General features: G+C 43.2%; 1 protein-coding gene across 3 annotated transcripts in view; it reads left to right on the top strand.

The window, feature by feature from the left end:
* nfasca (neurofascin homolog (chicken) a) overlaps window positions 1-25,994 on the top strand; it is a 73,661-nt gene extending 47,667 nt beyond the window's left edge. The window contains exons 27-32 of one of the 3 annotated variants that reach the window (XM_083970984.1): window positions 4,112-4,183; window positions 4,652-4,771; window positions 8,534-8,683; window positions 10,012-10,140; window positions 11,494-11,563; window positions 20,993-25,994. In XM_083970984.1, the coding sequence (XP_083827110.1) occupies window positions 4,112-4,183; window positions 4,652-4,771; window positions 8,534-8,683; window positions 10,012-10,140; window positions 11,494-11,563; window positions 20,993-21,275 (824 nt within the window). In that variant the 3' untranslated portion in view covers window positions 21,276-25,994. Of the gene's footprint in view, window positions 1-4,111; window positions 4,184-4,651; window positions 4,772-8,533; window positions 8,684-10,011; window positions 10,141-11,493; window positions 11,564-13,362; window positions 14,171-20,992 lie in introns of those variants that run through there. The other 2 variants (XM_083970986.1, XM_083970985.1) reach the window with 2 other exon arrangements.
* Window positions 25,995-27,389: the final 1,395 nt, after the last annotated feature.

Here is a 27,389-nt window from a genome sequence, read left to right on the forward strand (position 1 = left end):
TGTAATCCAAGAGTTCAACAGTTTAATTTCTGACTCATTGACCAGGAGTCGGACCTTTAAATTGTCTTGAGCAATTTTATCCCGCATGGTTTGATAGTGTACTAAACACAGAACGAATGATCCCTTCAGTGTTGAGATACAGAGTCTTGAACTGATGGTCCAGTTCCTCTTGTCCTCCTGTGTCCCTCTCACCCGCCCCCCTTCTCTCCTGTCTCTCTTCTTCTCTCTGTTGGCAGAAATCTTTAGTAACACCACAGATCTAGGTAAATGGGAATGAGAAACTCAGCGTGTCTGCCCTTCTCCCCCATCCTCTGCCTCTGTATGTGTCCATCTAAACGCAAAGCAGCAGCACAGTTCACCTTCATTTACACAGCCCTGCAGCCTCTACTGGCAGCCAGCAGAGGGAGCTGCTGAATCTGTTTTAACCCCAAGAAAACATGGATATTCCTCCTGTTGTTGTATTTTACAGTCTCACTTTAGATGCAGTGTGAACAAGACCTGAGTATGTAAATATGAATATTGATATTCAACTTTCATACAGTTTTGCAGAGCTGTGGCTCAATCACCAACTTCACACTGACACTAAAAAAAGGATTCAGATCCAGATCCTGTTATCACTAACTGAATATTAGTGTAAACACCACAACAATCATGACAGAATCCAGTTACAATGATCTCTGACATCAACTCAATGTCAGCTTACTGTCTTTTTCTGTAGCTTTCAGCCATTTCTCAAAGTACTGCATCAGTGGACTGAATTTCATTAGTTTGTTGTCGATATTATATTTTATTAAACAATGTCAGGGAACAGCTGAGGGAGCCCTACTCTCTGATGAAAACTGTTTGATACAGTCAAAAGCTCAGCTGGTGCAGCACATGTCCCTTGCTGCTATTTCAATCAATATTAAAAATACATGAATAGATAAATCATTTTGCTAGCTATTAAATAAATATGAATAAACATGAGTATGAATATGTAAGTAGGACAATAAATAAATAAGTAGCGTTCTATAATGGCAGATTTATAAATTAGTTAATAAATAAATACCTATTTGTATTGTATAATTCCACATTTATCTATTTATTTATTTCCTAGTTTCCTTTATTTTCAGCTCTTACATTAGATTATTACATCTAATAATAATAATACGTTTTATTTGTAACACACTTTATATTTACCAAAAAATCTCAAAATGCTACAACAGCAACCAAAAAAAAGAAAAAGGTTAAAAACAAGAGTTAAAAACAGTTATCTTGAGCGAGCAATTACAGATACGTTACAGATTATGACCTAATTCATATAATTCATGATTTATTATTCAGCTGTATGTATGTATTTATTTATTTGATGTTAATATCAAAACATTCAGTACTTGAAATGTATAGAGTCAATCAGTAAATCCCCATTACAGTCTTAATGAGCCCACATCATTACATCAACCAGACAACAGGTCTGAAGCTGTGACTGTGCTCCTGCTGCTGAACTGAAACTGCTGTTGCCATCTACACTGTTTTTCCTTTTTTCCCTTCCTTTTTTCATCCATTCGTCTGCTTCTCCTCATCCATCCATCTCTCCTCTTTGTGTTGAACTGCTGTTTGTCTGTTCATGTGTGTTGTCAGGGATTGAGTAAACCTTTCAGCCACTGTAGATAATAAGACATAAGACATAGTATAAGACATTACACATCTCACATTTTAAATCAGTGGTCGGCAAGTAAGTTTGGCCTCAGCTTGGTCAGTTTTTTTTTATTCATTAGAAAATATCCAGCACATGATCAGTTGACTCTGACTGCAGCAGGACATTTACTGTGTTTTAGATACTTTTCCTTTCTCTTTACCTTTAACCATTGATTTCGGCACCAGTCCCTGATGATACACTCTCACAAACTCACTTCCTGTCTGTTATGAGACACAAGTCTGTCTTGTGTAGCGACTAACCGGCCAAGCTGTCGTGCCGACGCTGCGGCGAGTGTTTGTGTGATGGAGGAGATGAGCTGATGAACTGCTGAATGGTACGGCCTGATGAGGACAAACAGACGGTGCTCTGCCTGCTCATTCACTGCCTCCATCACGTTGCTTCTGAGCTTTTTCAGTCATGTCACTCCGCCATCTTTACCCATCACTTGTTCACTCAGTAAGTCGTTCATACCGGGAGTTACAGGTAATTTGCTTGAGTCTTTGGGCGGATGTGGCAGACCTCACTGGGCTTTAATGGCTCCATCATCCCTCTCCTTTTTATTTGTTCCCTGCACCGTGGTCTGAGCGCATGCTTTGCCTTCAGCCTGGTGATACAAGCATGCTGCCCTGGGGGAGGGGGTGGGGGCTGTATGAGGGAAATGTTTGGGCCGGGGCATCAGTAGTGGGATCCTTCACTGGCTGGGGATGACCTCAACTCTCAGGTACAGTAAGACTGAAGAGCATTTGCAGTGGACGTTTGTGGAAAAGAAAGTACAGGTTCCTGACCTGAGGACGGTCCTGAGGTCAAAAAACAGAGACAATATCGAGGACAAAGTTTTTGTTTGTCTAAAAACTTCTCAGTTAAATGTCGTCTAAAAAGAACATGGTGGAAAATAAGACCTCCATGCTTAAAACAAGACCTGGTGATTCAACCACAGACCCAGTGTGATTAGATTTTTACTTGGATGGAGTTAGAGTCAAAGTAATTTATTCCCCTTTTTGCTGCAGACCACCCAAAGAACCCTTGAGGGGATCTCACTCTGAGAACCAGTGGTTTATTGGACACCCTGAAAGAGGACGAGACGAGTATTAGACATCAATGACTGACATTGGATGAAATGGGGCATGTTATCTAGTGGGATATCATCTGTCAACTGGAACACACGAGGTCCCTTAGCCCAGTACCAAACATGGACAGAACTTAAAGGAGCAGATAAATTAGGTCCACATGTTCATAAAGTTGTGTGGGAAGCTGCACAGTTTGTGACATTTAGTTCTTAGTTGTGGGTCATGTTGGAAAAATACTGGATCCTCATTGTTCTTTGACTCCACAGTTTAAACCACCAAGTTTTTGTAATAAAGCTTCGCAGTGTATCCTAACTCACGGCGCCACGTCCTGTGGAGGACCTGGTTTACAAAGGCGTGGCCCGTTGAAGACTGCATAGGCCCAAACGAGACAGTTGGATTTGTCCTCAGCTGCTGTTTTATTTGCAGAGTCCATTTTATGCTATCACACATCTCCAGGTGCGCAATGAATCTTGGGATACGTTGGGACGCAGAAAGCTCAGGCCGGTCTTTACATGCAGCATCTGAGGGCTGAAACCCTTTGATTTGAGACACTGCTATGGTTTCTAACTTGAAGCCAAACGAACCTTTGGTGACATCATCATCACCACCACCAAGGTACCTCTTGATGATGCCATAAGGGGTCGCTCTCTCATACTTTCAGAGTCCAGTCAGTTTCCTGTGCTTCCTCCAGAGCCGACTGAGCGGAGCCTTTGTGATGCAACACACTGTGTATAACATTAGGTAACCAGTCTGGGGTCTTCTACATCTGGATCCCTCTTTGCAGGGACAGTGTGACAGATGTGTAATGTCAGCGTCTGTCCCCTCGGTGGCAGCGGCAGCTTAATGTTTTCTGCTTAGTGACGGTGGCGATGAAGTGAGTGAGTGTGGATCTTGGCGGAGGTCGGGTGTAAAAAAAAACACTCGAGTGAACTGAACACACTGACTGATGATGAGATGTGTCAGGTGTGAGGTGTGTGTGGTGATGAGAGCTGCAGGATCTTGTGTGTTTGGGCCTGTTGGAGTGTGTCTGTGTGTGTGTGTGTGTGTGTGTGTGTGTGTGTGTGTCTGCTGTATGTTTGATGATCTTGTTGCCTTGTCTAAACCTCTGCTCTCTCCCCCTCCTCCTTTGTAGTCGAGGTTACCAACGCCCCTGTGGCCTCACCTCTTACTCCTACTCCTCCTCCTCTCGCTACTCTTCCTCCTACTACCTTCGCTCCTACAACCATTAGTACCTCAACTACCTCCACTCCTCCAACTACAACTTCTACTACTACTACTACTACTACTACTACTACTCTTCCTCCTCCTACTACTACTAGTACAACAACCACAACTACTACTCCTTCTCCTACCACCACCACCACAGTTACTGAGGCGACCACTCCCCTCAAGCCTCCCACGCCCGTCACCCCCAGGCTCACAGATCAGAACGTGTTGGGTACGTGCTGTCGCCCCGTTTTGCTTCCTATTGTCTTTGTAGTGTTTGGTCGGTAAAACTCGATAGCCTTCCACCACCTGACGAAACAGGAAACTTCATCAGGGCTGCATCTTGATAGACTGTGCTGTACCTGCTGTACTAAAAGTGGGGAATTACTTCAGAGTATCGGGATGCAGCCAGCAGCTTCCTCCTGGTCAGGAAGTGAGAATCTAAACATAGTTATAATCAACTGTTATGTTCTGTAATATTCTACTGTAATGCTCTTGTCCTTTACGCTCTGTAGTCATGAGTCTGGTTACGATTCATAACATTGTTCACTTGAAACCAGAAGTAAAAAAAAAAAAAAAGCTTTCCTCCAAATTTTACTTCTGGTTTTGAGCGGACTGTAATGAGCGATGATCAATCCTGATCAATCCCTGTGTGTGGCCCTTTGCCTCTGACCTTTAACCCTCTACCCTCCTTGTGTAGTGTCCCCACGGGATATCTGGGATGTGACGGCAGAGCCAAACAGTAACTTCACTAACATCAACTGGAGACACAACTTCCCAGCCCGCAGCAGCGAGTTTGTGCTAGAGTTCACACTGGACAGTAAGAAACCAGACCGAGCCCAGTCTGAGCTACCAAAAAAAACAAAAAACAGAGCTTGATCTGACCTAAATGAGGAGTGAGAGAAAATCCGACCAGAGTGGTGAAGCAGCAGTAGCAGCAGACAGAGGAGAGCAGGCAGAATAGATGATGAAATGAACAGACCTGAGATTGTCTCCCCTCAGAGTTACTGTCCATCAACACTGTCTCCATAGCAGTGTTGCTCCTGACTGCAAATCAGCAGCTTTACAGACCTGAGATTGTAAAGAGAGTAGTTGAGTTAGAGTAGTTATGTTTTCCCTGCATCTGGACTGAGATTCAGTCCTTTCAGCAGCAGGATCTGAGGGATGGTTAACCTCCTAAACTAAGAGAAAGAACATGCACAGCCAACACATTTGCAATCAGTTGCTAGTTGGTTGCACGAACATCTAAATAAATCTTGACCATTGCACACGATGATGACTTCATTATGTTATTTATTGAGAGCTGGTTTCGCCTGTGGCTTATTCAAATTCACTCACCATGAGGTCATCATTTGAAAAACAACTCAAAATAATTAATCCTGGAGCACTGTGGCAGGACAACGATGATGGTCGTCAGAAAATCGTCGTCGGGTCTAAATAATTAACACAGTGGAGCCACCTCAGTTTGCCATGGTCAAGTTTGATTTTCAGATAATTAGCAGACTTTAGTTAGACCTCAGTGGGAGGTTCATGTCCTTGTTCCTCTCTGCGGAGCTCTAGTAGGAAACCTGCAAGAACAAGACAAGTAAAGAAATAGAAAAGAAAAATTATTCTCAGGGCTGAAGCAGAAGAAGAAAGAAAGGAAAGATCACCTCCTCCTACAGCAGCAGCTGCTCTGTTGATGTGCTCGTTAAATTAGCACTGAAAGGTTGAAGGTACAACACACCACTCTCTCTCTCTCTCTCTCTCTCTCTCTCTCTCTCTCTCTCTCTCTCACTCACTCTCTCTCTCTCTCTCTCTCTCTCTCTCTGTCCTTCTTTGGTCATTATGTTGGGAAATGTTGATCATGATGATGTCGCCTGTGTCGTCCACCATCACGATGGTTTCTCTGCTTGGCTTTGAATGGCTCTTGTCTGACCGGCACTGTGTGTGGAGGGGCTTCTCTCCCCCCTCTCGCTTTCTGAATGTCTCACTTCTTTTACGCCGCCCACACTTACTTCCATGTTCACTTGCTTTTGGTTTTTTGAATTGAGTGTGAAGCACTCCGCTAAAACACATCGTCCCTCCTTTCCCTGAGCCCGTTGCTCGCAGAGTCTCTGACCCTTTCCACTAACTCAGCTTAACTGAACAGTCTGACCTGTGATCGAGGACAGAGAGGAGGCAGGATGTCTTTTTAATGTACTTGGACATTGGTTTAAATTCTTAATGATGTCTGAATGTAAGTGGATGGATGGAGGGGGGGAGAGCGGAGGGGTGCGATGAGACTGATCTAATGGTCTCCACCCACCCCCCGTTGTTCAAGGTCGGGTCTGAAAGCTTTGACTCTTGGGGAAAGACACGGAGCCCCTGCCCCTTTCTCACCCCCCCACCACCATCATCCCGTCATTCCTCCTCTGTGATGCACATGAGGAAAGTGGGACCAGATGTCATGGAAAAGCAAGAAATCTCATCAGAAGGGAAGACAATGGGAATAGCTGTCAGTGTGTGGGCATGAGTGCTACAATTTGAACACACAGACACATACGTTATTAATATTCCAGCCTGTTTTCAAATTATTGATGCTTCAAAATAAAAACTGGGGGAACAGCATCTCAGATTTGGCTCCTAACTTTCTCAAATGATCAGACTATTATCCAGTTTTCACACACTTATTGGAGTAACATTATCTTCATATCACCTATATTGCCCCAGCATTAATTATCTCTAACCAAGCTGCTACTTGAAACAGGCCTTTATACCTTCATTTCAATTTTTCTATAATGACACCAATATATTTTAGTGAGGCTCCTCCGTCTTACCATTACATCTATATTTAATTCACTTCAGGTTGTCTGATAAATTCCAGATAAAGGACATTTCCACAGCACAACAGTCATGTCATACTTTGCCTTTAAGCTGTCATCAAACTGACAGATGAACCGACTGGTCCTGTCAAACATCAGACAGTGGTGAGTGTCACTGAGAGGAGAAGAATGGAGAGAGTTAGAAAAACAGTGGACATGACTGCTGGGAAAAATCTACATTATACTGAATTGATCATGCGGCTCTTTCACTTGTGGCAGTTCTTTGAGAAGTGACCGTGTTCACCACGTACATAAATCTGGAGAAATCAATTTGCTCACCGGGAAATAGATTTTTCTTGAAACATGAAGTGATTCTCCACAAAGTCTCAATAAGTCCAACAAGTCTCCACAAGACTGTCAAACAAGCTTTTTTCCACTAGGCTGTCAGGTTGCTGAACCCTGCCTCTACATAGGTGATTTTACATATATTATATTCTATTTTATACTAGTTTATATTTTAATTTACATCTGTGATATTTATTTTAGGTCAGAGAGAAACAACTTTGTGATTCTTCTGTGTGTCCTAGACATTGAGAGAATTGACAATAAAAATCTTTGAATCATTGAAACATAAGGAGATGGACTCTTCAATATAATATTAAATATAATATTGAATTATTATATTGACTATGATGCTTTGGCTGTATTGTCCACCTGCCAATCATGCCAACAACGTGCACCCATCTCTTGTAGGATCATGAACAAATTAATCTCTGAATAATTTCAAGTTATTTTACTAACGATGAAAACAAAAGAATACACAGATACAGAGGTCCCGACCCATCGCGTCCCTGAGCCTTGTGCAAAGACAATGCTGAGTAGAAGTAATGAGACAGGACCAAACAAAGACCACACCAAGTCTGAACAGTCGAAGGATTTCTAGGAGTCTCAGTAATTTAAGTTTATTGCAATGTTTCTTGTATTAAACCATAAAATTCTCTATGTTGTACTTCTTATACCTAATAACCGGCTTGGACTTTGTCTTCGCACTCACTGACTAACTGAGTAAAAGGCTCTGGCATGTCTTCTCCTGTTTCCGCAGCGGATGTTGTTTTGTTTGGCTGGTTTAGCGGCAGGAAATAAACGGCATGGCTTTGGAATGAGCACCGCTGGATGAGATCAGTGGTTGATGTGTAGCATGGTGCATGACGTCACCACCTCGCGCTGCCTACTTCTTCTTACCGCCACCCCCCGAGTCACGCTCATGTCATCAAGCTCGGCCGATGCGTCTTTTTTTTTTACTGGAAAGACGCAGGTTGTTGTTGTCGTCGCTGTGTTGGCCTGTGAATGATTGAGACCAACAATGCTTTGCCGCCCTCAGCCCCTGATGAGACCAGAGGACGTAACTTCTGCAGCGGTCAGGTTTAGTTCCACCATCGCGTCCAAACGTGACGCAGAGCGGCCCTTTGGCAGCGCAGTGCGAGACAGAGACATAGAGAAAATGTGGTCTCGAAAATACAAAGAAATAAAGTCAAGCTTCACAGATGTATCAAAATCTGTGTACACCAGTCAGTGAGTCTTTGTGATGGGGATGTGCACTGCATTGTTATCAGTCTCAATTCACTTCAGTAACCCTGCTATCAGTCGCCCTGCAAAGCATTGTGATGCTGTGACCTTTGCAAGTCTAAGCACAGGCTCGACTGTGGAACGAAGGCCACGCTCACACTCAAACACACACACACACACAAACAAACACACCCCTCTGGAGTGTGATTGGCCCCCTTTCTTGTGTCTCCAAGGCGACAAGACGGTGAAAGTTGTGCCAGTGAATCAACAGCCCCCCATTGCTGTGGCGGATCTTATCGCAGGTGCCAAGTACCATCTGAGAGTTTACTCCCATGAGCTCAACAGCGTCAGCAGCAAACCCGTCACCTTTGAGACCAAAGCAGGTGAGACCACACCAGGCTAGGTGGCTCCAGCCGGCGGGGCTGAGTCTGTCACTCACTGGTAGTGTCTGCGGCGGCTCAGTCAAAGCTGGGTGAGTCTTTATGGTTCATGCATGTTCCTTCGAAAAGGCAACGGCCATCCAGTCAGGATGAGATGCTTCACCTCCTCAGTCTGGACGCCATCACACGACACCGTGGTTTATCTCTACCAGCTGCCTCTGCACTTCATGAGCATGAGTTTGTAAAAAAAGAGATCTCTTCTGACAAAGCCATGCTCACAGGTTGTTCACAATTGACAATGGCGTCTACATTCTGGTGATTCGGGTGGTTTGTTTGCTGCTGAAGGTTTTCAAGATGTTTCCTGTCATTAGTTTCTGGTGTTGCCAACTTGGCTGCAAAGACCTGTAGCATGAAACCAAAGCAAAGCAGACTGGTAATGTTCGGCTAATGTGCAGGGACAAGCTACAACATTGAAATGAGCTGATACCAGCTAAAAAAAAACACTTTTTATTAGATATATTTATAATTACATATGAAAGGATGATTGTCTTACCAAAGCTTCAGAGCAAAGGTAGTCACTAATGGGTGTTTACCTTGATATGATAGTGATTCTTAAAGGAACTAGTGTAAGTTTAGCATTTACCACGTAAGTATGGTAAGACATTAGCCGCTATTTAATTACAGTACCAGTTTTGTTCTAAAGGTAAGTACCGGTAAATAGTGGCTAATAGTTATACTGTGAATTCATCATCAAACTTCCTTTATTCCTTTTATTCATCAACAGCTGTGGTGGAAAGTTAGCATGCTGAACATCTAGCCCTGGGCCCTACAGTGAATCACTGCTGTTGCTCAGAGGACGTATTACAACCTCTTGTTTTATATAAACGCAAAACTCCTTTAAGAAAGAAGAAATTGTCTGTAAATATTAATGTCTTCATTTTGTGGAGTTCCAGCACTGATGTGTGTAACATTTCTGGCAGCTGTCAGAGGAGTTGTGTTATTTCAGGATGTACTGAAACCTGGTGAATCCAGGTGAATTGAATGTAACATCAACATCGTTTTTCCTCCACAAACTCTAATTCGCTCCCCCTTTACCTCTCACCTCTCTGTGATGGAGAAGAAAAACCTCATTGTTATGGATGAGCATTGTCCTGGATATAACAAGGCACTAATTCTGTATGTGTGTGTGTGTGCGCATAGAATGGGAACCAGCACCTGTCTGGTGTGTTAGCTCTGACTGTAACACTCACATTGTTTCTACTCCTCTCTCTCTCTCTTCCTCTGCCCTGCCCTGTGCTTGTTTGTGTGTGTGTGTGTCCGTCCCTGTCCAGCCTACATAGACCAGGTAGACATCGCCACTCAGGGCTGGTTCATCGGCTTGATGTGTGCCATCGCCCTCATCATACTCATCCTCCTCATCGTCTGCTTCATCAAGAGGAGTCGCGGCGGCAAATACCCAGGTAAGGCTGTTTGCTGTGTCACTGTGATCAGGACTAAATAATCTTACTGCTGCAAATCAACTGTTCAAAAAGTAGCTGCACAAGTTAAAAGTGAGTGGATTCATGTTGTTAGATGTATTCAAAATGTTCAGACTCTGAGGTAGGTAACGGGAAGTTATTGAGACTGCTCACGTCCTGGCAGCTGTTGGAGTCTGTCACTGAGAAGACATGTTTCATGCTTTGGCTCTGATCTACAGTCTGTGATCGTTTAAGTTAGAGTCGTGTTAATGTTTTGCAGTTTCTATGATGTGTAGGTGGAAGCTGTGTGACTTGGCTCACAAAGAGTCTCGGTAGGTGGCGGTGCTGAACTGGAGCTAACAGCTAACACCCTGTGATCAACCACGTCTGATTCTTGGATTTGAAAATTAATCTGATTGTTTACATGTTTTGTGTCTGATTAATTCATTAATCTTAAACTGGCATGTCTAAGGTCTTGAGTTTACTGTTGAGGTAGTTTGTCCACACTGAGAGCAGAGCAGTATAATGTTCTTGTCTCTACAAGTCATGAGTCCCTGTTGGACAGAGAGGTCGCTGCTGTCACCTAAATCAACAGCTTTGCAGCGAGTTCTTAGTTACTGTACGTTCAGACGGAAAGTGGAGAGAGAGAGAAAGAATTTGTTCTGTCCACCTCATCAAAGATTTGGGTGAAATTTGACCAAATAGATGCAGCGAGCTAGTGTGCTGGGGATGCTGAGTGTTGTAAACTAACTTTTTATCAGTCTCTCCTCCACTGGAACAGATGTTATTAAAGTATCAGCAGCACATACCAGATCAAAATGAACGACCTTCTGTCATTTTGATGTAAAGTAACAGACCAGACACAGGTAGGTACTGTAGATAGAAGTGTCCACATCCAGTCTAGTGTCAGGAGTCATCAAAGAGTGTAATTAATTAATTAATTAATTAATTAATTGATTGATTAATCTTTTATTCCTATTGTTGTTTTCTTTAATCAATATTAACGGTTCTTTTGACAGCAACAACCTGGTGTTATACAACTGTACTAAGACAAGTTCACTGTGTTCCAAATGCATACTGCAGTTTATTTACATTTATTTACATGGACTACTGTGGTAATAGTAACACAAATCTTTAATTAACACTATTTGTAGTTATAAACTGGCAGCTGCTGAGTATCATGTCATCTCAATGCAATGCATGTCTTGTACACACAGTATTGACATGACACAGTGTCAGGGGAGAAGTATGGAGCTGGGACACAGTGTTACACAGATGGATTAATGAAAAGTCATGTGTGGTTTTCTGTGTCATGACATCAGCAGAAAACTGAGCTGCTTGTTCTTGTCTCTTCAGTGCGTGACAAAAAAGATCTCCCTTTAGACCTTGTGGACCAGAAAGACCAGGACGGATCCTTTGACTACCAGTAAGTATAATCATACGAGCTGCTCACCGCCAGTGTCACAGCCGCACCACCGACATCATCTGTGTTTCTCAAATGATGCGCAGCTCATTTCAAAGCGTTAATTTGTCGAGGGATTGAGCGGTAAATGGTTTAGGGTCATTTCCCAGCGTCCTCTTGTCCATCGCAGCGTTTATGAGACTGTTTGTTCATGCAGAATCAGATGAGACAGTTGTTAGTCCTCCTGGTTTTAATCTCTCATGGAGAGCAGGTCGTCCTCCCACAACTAATATGGCTCAACCGAATTAATGGACTGAACCCAAGAGAAGTCACGGGTGTCGTCTTTGACACACCTGCCAGTTAACACAGTAATGATGACTGTTAGCTTCAGTCAGCAGGAAGCTTTTCACCGGCGGTCGGCTCAACGTTTGATACCTGGTCACACCGAGGCTCTGTTCAGAGCATCTACTCACTCACTCTGTAGTAAATTACCTGCTCTCTAGCGCCGCTCCATTTTTCAACTGTAAAATGTATTGAACCTATAATGCACCATAAATTGTGTAGAGAAGATTTACATTACATGAGGCCATCATGTATTGCGGCCTGTCTCATGAAAGTGTTGTAATGTATCAACTGTGGTTCCCCCACCTGTGGGCCACAAAGGTATTGCAAGAGGACTGATAACTCATTCACCAAACTGTGCAATTTTGTTAAAAATAATGTTAATATATAATTTAAAAAGTCTGTTGTACGGTAATAAAAAAATATTTTTTTAAAGTAACATTAAAGCAGATATCAGCTTCACGGCCGTTTCGGCTAATGCTGCGTTCAAGGCAGGCTTTTGAAACCGTAAGTTACAGCTTCAAGTCACAACTACGACTTGGTAGCGTTGCAGGTAACCCGTAGCTCGTGTTTTTACCATCCTGTTGTCTGTGAAAGTTCCCTATAACGGCCACTCGTAACTTCCGACCCGTGAACTCGTACCAGATCGAACTGGTATGACTTCACAGGAAGGAAAAACACAAAGTACGAGTTTCTTTGAACGCACCATGAGTTAGCAGCCCCCGCCCTTGTCAGGCATCAATTGGTCCTCGTGCTACGTCACCACATTCACGCGCATCCCTTGGCTGCACACACAGCCCTTCATGCCGTTCTCTCTCCTCATTGGATAACACTTGTATCCCACAAGGAAAATTTTCTCCTCGGGTTACAGCAGAGCAGAGTGACGGAGAGACTCGTGTTTAGGCTGAAATACTTCATGTAAGTGATTGCTGACGGAAAATAGGACTATTTAGGACTTATATTAACAAAAACATTCCACTGATATCTGCTTTAATTTCTGCAAATTGCAATTAAAACTCCTGTCCACACAACTCAAGAGTTTTACAACTCTGGAGCACCAAAAACTGAATTTTGGAAAAACCTTTGTGAATGATGACTTAGACGACCGCAGTCGCATCGGCTCACACACGTGTGGGTATTCAGGTGCAATAGTCTGGACGCAGATGGACAGTTTCTGATTTAGAGCTAAAACACTTATCTGGACCGCTCAAACTGCTGTTTTAAAATGTACTCTTTCACATAGCACACATGATATAGTGAGTGAACAAGTGGACAATCCAAACACAGCCCTAAACATCAAAACTGTTTTCATATGTAAGTGTTCACATGCCACCTCTGTAGATCTGATCTGATCCTGTAGAGTGCAGGAGCCTTTTATATAGAAAACTACGAGAGCGTATTCTGTCTGTACTGTCAGGGTGAACTGTCTGTGTATGCTGCAGATACTGTAGTTGATGGGTGATGTTTTTTGCTCCTTCCAGGTCCCACTGACGTCTGTGACCTCATTCTTTTTTTTTTGGAGAATGAGTCATTTTCTCTCTTTGTCCACTCTGACTAAAAACACATGGCGTTTAACCTGCTTCCTAAATCTGTAGCTGTTCTAACTGTGTGTGAGAGTGACAGTGAAGCTCTTCTGTTGCTAACCCTGGATCCTACTGATGAAAAGACAGCAGTAGCTACTGTAAATGTCTGCATATTATACACATACAGTGACAGGATCCCGTCTTTGTTATACATACAGTATATAGTACATATTGACATTTATCTATATAGTACATATTTTATCTCACGGTCATGCATTGCTGAAAATGCTTCTGCCACAAGTGTGAACGAGAACTTTGAGCCTCTGAGGGCATCAGGATTCAGCAGATAGATTGTCACACATGTGGTGCTTTGCTGTTTGTGCTTAACACTGTGATTGATCCGTCTCCAGTGTGTGAGATCTGCTTTTGTTTGTTAATCAATAATGAGTCTAACGTTAACACCCGGGCCACCTCTCACTTTCAAGGTCACTGAGCCAGACTCTGGTGCTAATCCATCACCTTCACTCAGCTCTATGTGTGTGTGTGTGTGTGTGTGTGTGTGTGTGTGCGTGTCTGTGTGTATATGTGTGTGTTTGTGTGTTTGTGCATGTCAGGATGTCCATGCATGTATCATGTGGCGCTTCTCTGTCCTCCTTCCTCTTCCTCTCTCTCTCTCTCTCCTGCTGTCTCCCCTGTTTCTTCACATCTCGCTCCTCTCTCTCCCCCACGCTGAAATGGGTCATCTGTCCCTGACAGGAATGAGAACGAACACAGGTACTTTGGTTTCGGCACGGCACCTCTGCTTAGCCTGCGCATGTCAGATGGAGCAGAAGTTTCCCCTGAGCTGGGGAGAAGAGGGGGGGGTGGGTGGGGGGTTGGAGGTGTAGCTTGTGTGTGTGTGGTGGGGGGTCGGGGATCAAACGGCCAATCTGCATAGTTTGGCTGTCAGTGTATAGAGAATGAACGGTTTTCATTCATCATATCAGTAATATCAGTGTAGCCGGCCTGCTTCAGCTTTTAAAGCTTTGATAGACAGGTGACATCATCATAGCATCATAGCTATGAGGTGTGATTGACGGAGAAATGAACAGGAAGTAGCTGAGTGCTGGGCTTCAGCTCCTCAGGGGTGTCAAACTGTCTCTGTATCAAAACCTGATCTCCACATGAGAAGACTCGTGAAACCAGATTGCCAGGTCTTACTCAGTGTGACTAGTTTCACCAAATACATTTCATTCAAATAACAGTGAGGTTTATTAAACACAATGAACACATTGGTTAGGCAACAGTGAGGACACACACACTGTGATCACAGTCTAAACCGGTGTGAGCCACCAGTTCACCAGTCTGGGACGGTGACATATGAGAAGATAGATATCAGCCTTGACAACAGCTACTGTAGCTTGCAGATGAAAACAGTTTGCACGTGTTTTTCTAGATTGAAGAATGTTGAGCTCTCAGGGCCACTGTACACTACACCTGATTCAGTCAGGTTTAGATTTATTTTTATATTTGTTCCATATTTTCGTCCTGCTTGTAGTCATAGTCAGCTACATGTAAGACTTAAAACTAGTAAAGAGCTTTTTTATCATATCCAGAGTATTTTTCTGGTGAGGTAAATAATTTTAGACACACCGTAGTCTATAATAATTGAATCCCAGAGCAGTCCTGTGGGTAAAACATTAATTTTTGTACGGTTCGTACACTGTTCATCTGACTTGATTACTCATTAATTCACAGTGGAGGGAAATAAGCTGCAGAGTATTTTCACGTCTTTGTAAAGATTCAGGACCAAATATAAAATCCCCCTCTGGTTCAGTCACAAATAAAGAGTCACATTATTCTTCAGACCTGTGGTTTAAAGCAATACTTACCGATCTGGCATTTCACTCAGCACAGCACAAACATTTGAAAATCAACAGCTCCACCTCCCTCACAAGTCCCACCCACCTCTCCCTCCTCCCGCATCTCCACGAGCCCCCTCCCTCCCTGCTGCATGCGTTGGCATGGCAACGGTAAACAGAACAGGAACGCGAGTGAAACGGGAACAACACAAACAAACACAACACCGGAGTTTTAAACCGTATAAACGGACTCAGTGATGATGACTGATGAGTTTTATAATAAACTGTTGTTAGCCTACTGCTACTGGAGACGCAGGGGAAGTGATTGTTACAGATTACAGTTCTCAACGAGCCGGGCTGGCGGCCGGACCAGCGCCACCTGATGCGCTGGTTCAGGGCGAAAATAAATCCAGACCGAGCCGAGTCGAGCCGCGCCGGTCCGGAGTTCAACCGGGTCCGGACTGCTGAGAACTCACAGAGCTAAGGGAGCTAACAGTAGCCTAGCCGTTAGCACTGGATGCTTTTGACTTCCTGTGTTTACGTATCACTCGGGGCTGATCACTATCAACGTTACAATATCAGACATTAAACTCCGCGACCAGCTGCGGCTGCAGTTATTGGTCTTTTAAAAAAACTATTTATTTCCAAAAACCTTCTTTCTAGTGTGTGTTGTGACTCTAGTCTCCTCTGCTCATGTCCTGCTACTGCTCTGTCAATAAGCGTTCTTCCTGGTCGGGAGGGGGGAGAGGAGGAGAGGGGTGCACAAAGTGATTACATATTAAGTAGGTTCGGTCGCTCGTCAAATCTTATTAATCGGACCGAATAATATTATTGGTCAGACTTTTCTCAGAATTATATGAGAATGAAAAAATGATGAGTTTTTAATCCTGTTGGGTTTCTCTTACATTTTAATGTATCATCAGATTATTAATAGCATTTTAACTTAGACAAAGAAATGTGCAAAAGTTCCAGAAAGGTAAGTATTGCTTTAACTCAGTTCACGGCCACCTGAGTTTTACTGCAAAGCCCCGAAGCTGCTCTTCATGAGCTGAGAGCAGTAATGCCTCAGCTCCACTGGTCTGATTATAATGTGACTGTGTTGAGTTTGTTACCCAAAGACATAGTTTCAAACTCTTAAATATGAAAACATTCTTAAATATAAAATATAAAACGCCTCGACCCGTCATTGCAGCAACAGTGTGGGAGGTCTCACACCTTCCCCTTGTTGCTCAGGCACCAACATGTTCTTCACCGTCCTGGAGGTTAATTGCATTGTTTTCCCTCCGTCGTCTGACATTTAAAAAGCCTCTGCTGGCAGCTGCACGGGGACAGAGTTGGCGAGGGAAATCAATTTGGGTTGTAGTGCAGTAGAGGAGGGGTGGGTGGGGAGCGGTGTAGGACACTTTGACACCCCGAAGGAACTGATTCAAGCAACAAACAACTGGAGAACATTTAGAGGACAAGAGACAGAACAAACACTTCAAACATCCAGACAAACAAGTTGTTTCCTCAAGTCTCTGAACGGCCCTTCAGAGTACAAGCACCTCCAGTTTTCTCCAGCTTGTTGTGTCTTTTTTTCTCAGCAGGATCTTTTATAGTTTTGGTTTAGTTTCAGAACAAGATTCAAACGTCCTCTTCTCTGCATGGGATTTTATTGTAACCTGGGTAACAGCTTTATCTCCATAGTTTGCTATCAGCGTTGTAAAACCAGGTTAAGAGCTGAGTTCTGAGAATGAGGCGCCGCTGCTTTGACGAGGTCCGATGGGTCAAGAAGCACAAGCACTCAGACGTTCACAGGTTTACAAGGAAGACAAAACAAAGGCGAATTTAAGACCTAAAGTGTCATTCGCAGTTCACAACCCAGCTTCTTCCTGTAGCTGTGTGACCATTGTCCTCCTGTGTAATAACAGTGGTGCTGGTCCAGTCATGAGGACCCCGGGCTGTTATAACCTGTTTGACTGTCTGACTGCTCCTGGTTCCTGCTCCATCAAACACATGATGACACACAAGCTGTGTCCCCATCCAAAGGGCCACATCCTTCAGAGGAAATACAAGCCAAAACCAGAACGGTCTGGTTTATGGAGGATTCCCGCTGTGCGACAAAGTGTTGAGTTCTTTTCACACAATCACTTCAATTTTAAAGATCTTGTGTTGCACTTTCAGCAGAAAGCCAGTACTCACCTCTAACACTGAAATCCTCTGACTCTCTGTTGCCGTTGTTTGCCGACATTATTTTCATTACTGCCATACAGTCCCAGCTGGCAGTCAACATCCATGCACCATCAGGAAGACATTGGACATGGACAGACATTAGGTTTTAGTTGGACTTGAAAACTAGGCTTATGTCAAACCCCAACTTTGGCTCAACGTTGGACAGATGTTAGATTTTGATAAGTTATCAACACAACTTGAAACTCAAAAAAAAATCAACGTTTATTGACATTAGGATTTTACATTGTGGAGACACTGTGGCATTTAGCAGATGTTAGGTTTTAGTCAAAACTAATGTCAGCATTAGGTTAGGTTAATGTAAATAATGCATTTAGCAGACACTGGATTTTAGTTAGTTATCGAAACAGCTTAAATTCAACAAGATATCAACGGCAACTATTGTTGTAGATATTTTATGGTAGGTCACAGATAATTGTGATTTTAGTCCCGCTATGTCACATATACAGTATACACATTTACTGTAATAATGTCGGCGGCCCGCTGGGATGACTCTTGGACTCTTGGGGTAGGTTGGGTCATTAAGAATCCACCGTCATTGTCTAGGAATAAAAGGGTAAAGAAAAGTCTGCAACACCAAAGGAGCTCCAATGCAAAAATACATTTATTAAAGCTACTTCAGATGTTAGATGTTGTTCTAACATCTGAAGAAGAGCCTGTGGTACTCAAAACGTCATGTAGCTTTAATAAATTTATTTTTGCATTGGAGCTCTTTTGATGTTGCAGACTTTTCTTTACCCTCATGTCACGTTTTGTTTTGGTCCAGCACCCACCCAACATTGGGCTATTAGGATGTACGTGCTGTTTTTTACTTTTATTTCTAGGAATAAAAGTACACATTTCACTCAGTTGGTCTTCTGCAGATGTAGCCTCTGAAGGATGCGTCCCCTGGGTTTGGACACAGCTACAGTGTCTCAGCAGCAGCTGGTGACTTCACTGTTGTAACTGATCAAATGGCTACTTCACGTGTTTCATGTCATTAGGATTATGGTGTGTGAAATGGAACTGTTCGTCATGTCCCTGCATCGACACTGTCAGACGTCCTCTTTACTGTCTGTTTGTTTGCATGCCTGTCTGTCTGTCTCATGACTGTTTTTCTGTTCTACCCACCTCCGCCTCATGTCTGTGTCTCTGTCTCTGTTTTTTTGGATTTGTTTTCCTCACTGGTTACAGTAAACAGTCTCTGGAAAGGTATGAACGGTGAAGCGTCTCCCGTATCACCATCATCATCACAGTCCCTCTAATCCTGCTGTTTTTCTACTGCTCATCTGCAGCGCATTGTAATCCAGTAACAAACACAACATCAAGTAGAGTGGTGTTCATCTGTGTCAGGTTCAGGTCCTCTAGCTTACTTCTTCCACCTCTGCTCATCAACTCTAAAACATCAGCTAATCAGATCATTGAATCCTCCCTGCCTCTGCCCTGTTTCATTCAGAGGACATGTTGAAGCTGGTTGAATAATAGTGCGTCTCTGACTGCAGCAGCTGAACCCACAGCTCATACAGTAGGACTCTGGTTTCTGCTCTGTCTCAACAACTACATGTATGACAGTGTTAATCTCTTGTATAACGGCACACTGAGGAGCTTTGCCCCAACAAACCTGACAGTGAAAGGACAGGACAGTGTTTTTTCCTCTCACCTTGTAGAATAAGTAACCAAACAAAAAAACAGACAACTAGAAACAACATAACTTGACAGTAAAGTCTGTTCATATTTGTTAGAAAAGAAGAAAGGAAGTGAAAACCTCCGAGGACATTCAGGTGACCAAATAATAAACAAAAGAAATGCGTTGATGAACTCTCCTTTTCATCATCACTGAAGGGCATCCACCCGTTGAAAACCACTGTTATCTTTTAGTTTTAAATCCGATTCACTGGCCTCATCACACACAGTGAATCGTCTCTCAGGATCACCATCTCTCTCTCTCCCACGTTCATCCACTTCCCACTCAGCTCATACACACTTCACACATAGTCAAACATCTTTTCATCACATGTCAGCGTGTGTCTCTGAAGCTCGCCTCACTGTCTCCTGCTGTGAAGCAGCAGATACAGATGAAATAAACACTGAACCTTCGGTTGCGTCAGCGCTGGATTTGCTGCATCCGTCTTGGTCCTTTTTCTGAACTTCTGATTACTAAAGTGTGTGGTTTTACGGACTGCGTGTGGTTCAGCATGGAGCATGATGAGTCTGAGCAGCTGCAGTACAGAGTGTGCCATCTCCAGGGCCACTGACTATAGGATGTACGGTCACCTTGAGATTTAAATGCACTGACATGAGCAGAGAAGGAGAAGAGATACTACGCAGATAAATATCTCAGTCTTGCATCCGTCAAACGCATTGTCCTCTGTGATGCTGCCGGCTTGGTCTGACACGAGGAAGCTCATGCTAGTCTAGAGCTCTTTGTCCCCTGTGCATGAACTTCTTCCCCCCCTGAAACCAGAGTCAGGTGACATGCAGCCATGCTCTGAACTGAGACCAAGCTCAACTCCACCTTGAGAGTTTTCTGGCTCAGATCTCAAGTCAGAATATGGACACAACTCAGCATGTGTATGCAAATGTATTCAGGATAGTTTGTCCTTTAATCCCCCCCCACCCTCTCCCCCCCTCCGCCTGTCTCTTACAACATGCTGCTGGATTATTTAGCTGCTTTGCCAAATTTCTTTTAGGGAAATGTTAATTGTGCATCGACTGTTTTCACTGCTGATTTGTTTGCAGACCGGGGCTGAGACACCCAGAGACCGGAGGTCACGTCCCACGAGTACAATTTGAAAATAAAATATGTGGAACAAAAGTCTGTCGTTGACCAGAGAACAATCCACCTATAAGTCAAACAATCTCAGTCTTTCTATCTTAAAAACACCAGGTCTGATGTCCAAGACTGATCATTACAAGGATGATAAGAACTGTAATTACAACACAACAGGAACAGGGATCCTCTGAAAAATTTAGATACAGCTTAAAGTTTTACTGCTTAATTTGATAAAAAACAAGATTAAAAGTGTAGCTTGAGTTTCCCTTCTTCTTATTCTTCCCACTTCACATCTGAGCAGTCTCAAATATTCTACAATCACCAAACAGCTTTAACACCTCCTTTCCCTCGTGTATCCCACTTATTTTTCCAATGTTGTCTCTCGTCTGTGTGTGTAGGCTACCTTACTAACTAACTGACTGGAGTCAGTGATTGGCTGAGTGGTAAAGACAGGCAAAGTTAGAAACACTTAACATTTTGATAATAATTGAATTAATTTATCAACGATATATAGATTATAGAGTTGAAAATATTCAAACAGTCCTTTAAGAAAAAAAGAAATGAGTCATGAGATTACCTGAACGTTCAGTCTCTTCAGACTTGTCCATAGAGAAGCTGACACAGAGGATTCATGTCATGTCTTTAGCTGCAGTCCCTTTAACCTTCCCCTAACCTGAGCCCACGGCTTGGTCCTGAACTCTAACTCTGTTAACAACACGCTGCTCCTCTCCTGACCTCTGACCCTCCTCTTCATCTGCCTCTGCAGCAGCGACGAGGACAACAAGTCTCTGCCGGGCAGCCAGACCTCGATGGACGGCAACGTGAAGGAAAGCGACGACAGCCTGGTGGACTACGGCGAGGGAGGGGACGGGCAGTTCAACGAGGACGGCTCCTTCATCGGCCAGTACACGGTGAAGAAGGACAAGGACGAGACCGAGGGCAACGAGAGCTCCGAGGCCACCTCGCCCGTCAACTACCTGCTCCCCGGCGTGTCCCCCCCAGCAGCACACGGGGGGCTCGGAGGCAACCACCCCCCACTTTCCCTTTGATCGGAAGGGCGCTATACGACGCACCACAAGTCCCACACACCAGACACAAACACACACACATGAATATAGTACTATATGGAACACGGTAAACAGGAAGTGCATTAGGGTCTGTGTGGAGACTGTACAGACTTTCCTCTGCAGGAAGTGGAGGAGCACGGAGTGGAACCAGACCACAAGCCTTTACTTTACGTTTCCAGCTCTGAGAGGACGGCCCCGTCTGAGGGACGTTTGGACACTAGTGGGCACAGGGCTTGTTTTTCCTCTGCTCTGCTCGGCCCGTCACTCGCACAGACTCGGAGTGTGCCTTCTGGGCGGCGTTCAGCATCAGGAGGCATCAAAAGCGTCGTTTAGAGATTTCTTTCCTTTGGTTCCTTTCTGCTCCTAACGTTTTCAGTCTCACTGCTCTCCTCCTTGATAATACACACACATATACGCACGCACACACACACACACACACACACACACACACACACACACACACACACACACTTGCCCCATACTGTAACATATCAGCTTCTAACCATCGATCTCAACAGGATGCTGGCAGATATGTTTATCATATTGATATTTACGCAGTGAAAGATTTTAGTTTCTCCACAGCTGGTAGACGAGTCATTGAATCCTAATGAATGCTGTGTACAGTCCTGGCACACATTTTAGTGCCCTGCAAAACTATGCACTGTCACCTCCTCGGTACCTTCATTGGTTTCATCTGGTTAGTACAAGTTCATGTTCACTTCCTTTTTCTTTCTTTTTTTCTTTTTAAAAACCACCTGCGGGCTTAACTCACGCTTTCACTCACTTTGCCTTGTACAATGTGGTAGACATGTTACCTCTAATCCAATGTTGTAGTGCAGACGTTCAAAATGGCTGCCATGAGAACGGCCAACGCCCACCGCCAAGCAGCAGACTCTGCTACAATCGGCTGTGAGTGGATTCCCTCATGGTCTGAGGCAGCGGAGAGGAAAAGTTAGTTTTGCTTGTGAAACAGCAGCAGATCAACACTGACCCACTGAATCCTGGGTAACATGCAGGCTAATGCTGCATTCATGTCATGTGGGAAAGTCAAGTGTTTTATACCAAACCAAACTAAAACAGTTATGACTGATTATGATTGAAGAAAAAAAAAAAAGGTTTAAAAGTTAAGATATTTTTCTACACCTGAACCTACATGTATTTACTAACATCAGAGCTCCCAGTTAGCTGCTAGCTCTTGTGGGCTGAGGTGTGTTGTGCTACGGTCTCTCTCTCATCTGGGACATGAATGCAGCATGACAAGCTGGGATCCTTGAGGTGCGTTCAAGGCCTAATTTCCTGCTTTGTGTTATGCACACAAATACAGCCACTGGACTGGTCTTATTTGTCCCAAACAGCTGGTGTTACAGACGTTAGCTGTGAGCTAGCAGAGGGATCTGCTCCTCATCCCTTTCTTGTTTTTTTTTTTTTATATAAACACAATCGATTTATGGAGCATTACAAAACAAAAAGGGAAAAAAAAGACTGCATTAGGGCCGTGTAGAATACTTTAAAAAAGAAAAGACAATATTTACAGCATGAAAATATAGACATTAAATTCACAGCCAGCTTTGAGATGAAGCTTATTTTTTTTTAGTTTTTGCAGAGGGAGAAAGAAAAAAGAAAAATGATTGAGTGGCAGAAGAAGTTCGAAGACGAGTGTGCGCTCAGTATTTCACCTGTCATGTGTGTCATGTAGTTGTAGACTGATGGACTGACAGTCAGTGATGCGCTCATTGGTCAGTTGGACTGTAGCTACTTATTAAATCCTCCAATGCTAAATCACATAGATATTAACTGCAGTTAGTGACACATTGTATTTTAAATATTTATTTTATATTTCTATTTATTACATTATGTGGATAGTATTAATATATTGATTAGTTCTTTATTTAATGATTATTAAATACACGTTCTGTTGTTTCACACCAGGAAATGGCCAAAATAAACAAATCTGATACCGCTCACCACGAGAGGCGATCAAATAAGCACTATGTTCCAGATGTTTCTGTAGCAGCTGGATTGACTGCTGTGAACAAAACAAAAAGCAAACACCTGTCTCCCATGTCTCTCTGTCCGTTGTGCTGCTCTTCTCATGCTCATGTTGTGTTACTGTTGCTCCGTGTTGTTCTTCAGATTTATGTAACGTAACATTTCCACCACACAGAAAATTAATATCGTTGCTTATTATTATTTATTTGACATATATTCTGTACATGTAGGTCTCTTATCTTTGTAAATACGTCATAGTTGATTCCTCCCCCCTCTAAAAAAAAGGCTTTATTGAGGAAAACAAAGATTTAGAAATTAGCACCCACAAAGCAGATGCGTCCTGTCACGCACCTCTGTGATGTAGCTTTGACTAACATTTGCACTCTGAAGTTACGAGAATCATCCTTCACTCTGTGTTGCCCTTTGCTTTGACATTGTAATATATGGTAGTGGCTGCAGTCACTTTCTTAATGATGGTTTGGATTCTATATTGTGAAAGAGGAATATGTTATATTGATGTAAATAAGTCCTGCAGTTTCCCGTTTGTAGCATTTGTCACACTCAGACTGCTAGTAAGCCTAAAAACACATGCATCCACTGAGGTATTGGAACATAAACCCCCCTCCCTTACACTGTTCTTCCTGAGACTGTGTCTACTCTTTCTTCCCATGATGCCTTTCACCCAACGTGCATATTGGTGCATAGCTGTGTCCCATTAAGGTGTCACCTCAGAGGGATACAGGTTGAGAATGTCATGCTTCATACGGCCTAAAAGTCACAAACTGAGATTAGTATTAGTGTGTGAGAAAGTCCATGTGATGTCACTTTAGCCACCTGCTCATGTGTGTGTGCAGCCTAGATTTAATTCACACAAAGACACACCAGTGCACGTGTGAACATGTCCACCAACACAGGAGCCTTGTGTAGCCTACTATATACAGAAATGTGTGCATGTCCACCGTCCAGTCTGCTGTTCCCTCCACATCTCTGAATCCTGAATTAAAGGTGCTGTGTGTAAGTTTAGCTGTTGCTAATATTAGCATTCACAGCTGTTTATTCACCAGTCTCCAGAGGTGTAAACAAATACCGGTGTAAACTATTGTTTCTATCATATCTTGTTTCTACTGAAGTTAGCATGCTAACAGCTAGCTAATTGTCACTCTCTGATTATTAAGAAGCTGCTAAGAGGATGTGTTATAACCTCTTGTATTATAGAGACAACGGTGGCTGAAGTTCTTGGCAGGAGACCATTTTTTGCAGCAGAGGAAGCTTACAGACGGCTCCTTCAAGGTTAGCATCAACTTGACGATTGCATAGCCTACTGTATTTCAAAGATGACAGCCACAAAGTTCAAACTCTACTGGGCCTTAACAATCTTCCCATAACTTGAACCTTTCCTGTGACTCTTTGGTTCTAGACCAGTAGGTAGCACTGGTCAGACTGCTCTGCCAAGATGGCATCAAACCACTAGGTAGTCCCCCCCCCACCCCATGAATACTCTCCATGCACTTAATCTTTGCATCATTTTTTGGATCATCTTTCTCATGCAGTGTGAAGCTATTATGACATTTTCAATCTGCAAAGAGGCCCCTCCTAAGTGGAGCACAGCATACGTCTCGGTTGACAGGCAGCCATTTTGAAAACAGTTCTGACCCCTTCCACAAACAGCGACTGATTCTGATTCTCCAAAAAATGTAACCTTTCTATTTGTCTTCTGTCTCCCAGAGGCTCACGTTCCCGTCCGTCCGTCTCGCTGCAAAAACCTCAAAGCAATATCCTCTTGAGTTTTTTTTTTAGTTGTGTGTTTTTGTTTCTCTGATGCCATTGTCCTACAGTGTGTTCACGTCAACACACCTTTGCTCAGGCGGCTGGGTAGCCTGAGCGAGGGTGTCGGACGATGAAAAACCTCAAAACACCTGACAAATTCAGCAGCAGCATCACCAAGGACGTGTCCTCGGGTGTTATCTGTGAATCACAGTGTGTTCACTCTGACCTCGGCATGAGCACAGAGGGATGTTAATCTGAGCATCTTGATAGAGAGGAGTGTGGTGCTGAAGTGGAAGAAAACAGGAAGTTAGAGCACTCAGAGATCTTTTTTTCTGGACTCATTGGAAGAGTTTTTTCAAAGTCTGGTCTGGAAACCTGCACCTTCCTCCTCCTTCTCCTCCTCCTCCTGCCTCATGGCCTTCTTTTTGTCCCCCGGGTGTATCAGAGTGGAAAAATGTTGTAATGTAACAAAGAAAAAGAGGATTATGCATATTTGCTGATACACAGTGCTATTTTTCTCGTCCTTTTGTTTGTGCACGTTGATTGGAGGTGCTCAGAGCCGAGCGTCTGTTTTTACTGTCTGTATCGTCTCCGCTCACCTTTCACGGGGAAAATCTCAATGTGCAGTTTTACAGCTTTGTGTGTGTTATTTTTTTTATTATTGTTATTATTTTCAAAATGCTGCAAAGCCTAGAATTTTACTGGTGCACATTTTTTAAATGATTGATCACATGCTGTACGGCTTTTTTTTTTTTTCAATGAATTCTCATATTAGCATCTTGTTTTTATCATGTGTATCAGAGCAGCAAAGTCTCGCTTCAACATGCAGAATAACAGCTTTTGTAAGGTACATCTACTCAACAGAAAGTGGCATAAATATATTCACCATGTATGCGTGTATGATGAGATGTTGCAACTTCTGCTAGCGACGCCTTCTTTATAGTAAAGCTATCTCCTTTTCTCTACCTCCTGGCTGCTCGTCTCTCTTCATCTCTTCACTGTTTTCTCCCAGACGGACTCAACATTCAACATTTTATTGTGGTTTCAAAGAAGAAGAAAACACACACACACTCACAAACCAAACTATGTTTTCTCTCCGACCTTGAGGAACGGAGATGATTTAAACAGCAGAACTCAGTTCCTGTCTTGGTTAACGTCATTATAGTACTGTATGTGAACAGCTGATTGTGTTGCAGGGCTGTTGTCCTTAAAGGCACCACTTTACATTAAAAATGACTAATTTAAACGATTTGTTAATAGTTAATTAATTAGCTTGTTAACTCTTCATATATGTATCATCTTTTACAACAATTTCTTAATCAATTACATTTCGCTATAGACATCTAATATTTATAATAATGTCCCAGGCTTCAAGCTTTTGGAGATGATGTTTCCTCTTTCCCCATTGTGGAGATTTGGCTCAGGCTTGGGTTTAGGGTTTGGTTAGGTTTAGACTTAGGGTTGAGTTAAGCTCAGGTCTAAACTCAGGGTTCACTCAGGCTTAGATTTTTGGTTCAGTTAGTCAAAGGCGTGGGTTTAGGTTTGTATTGGGGTTAGTAGGGTTCAATTGATAGGGATAATGATAGAAATGAGAGAGTATGATAAGCTGCGTTTCCACTGCAGGAGTTCCTGGTAAAAGGAGGGGGTAGGAACTTCTAGAGAATCCCAGGACAGACATTATGATTACAGCACGTCCCGGAAAAGACGTGTGAAGGCACAGTCTTAACTTGTAATTCGACTGCATGAAGCAGTATAACTCTGGGCTTTATTAAAGCACGGTGGATGATCTCATAAATACTACTTGCTGGTCTGCTGCATGTGTCTCAGCCCCTCTCTAAACCAGATCCTGTTACATTATACATCATCTCCAGGACAAATCAATCAATGATAATGCCTCCATGTCCTACTGGATGAGAAGTATCTGTGCATCACATTTAGATAATAGTGAGCACTTCCATCTGTCTGGTGCCAAGTACCTGCAGACCCGCTATACTGTAACCCCTCCATGTATTTTCTGTGAACCTGCATGACGACAGGTACGCAGAGGTGCGCAGGTAAAAGCTTTTACACACTGGTCATTTTTACAGTCATGTTTTAGCCCACTATATAACCAAACCACAACTTTATGGCCTATTGATTTATCCCCTGGACCCTGGGATAAAGTGGATTACACCATTCCCATTAACCTACCACCACCGCTCGGCTCATTTTACATAGACAACGCATATAAAACCAGCTCAAAGATTAATACATCACAGTCTGGCTGTAAATCTAGTTGTGTGGGTATGACAGAGGTGGAGACGATGCTCAGCAGAGCGGTCGCTTTGGTGGTGACATGTT

This window comes from Trachurus trachurus (assembly GCF_905171665.1).
Source record: "Trachurus trachurus genome assembly, chromosome: 5".
NCBI classification, from domain to species: Eukaryota; Metazoa; Chordata; class Actinopteri; order Carangiformes; family Carangidae; genus Trachurus; species Trachurus trachurus.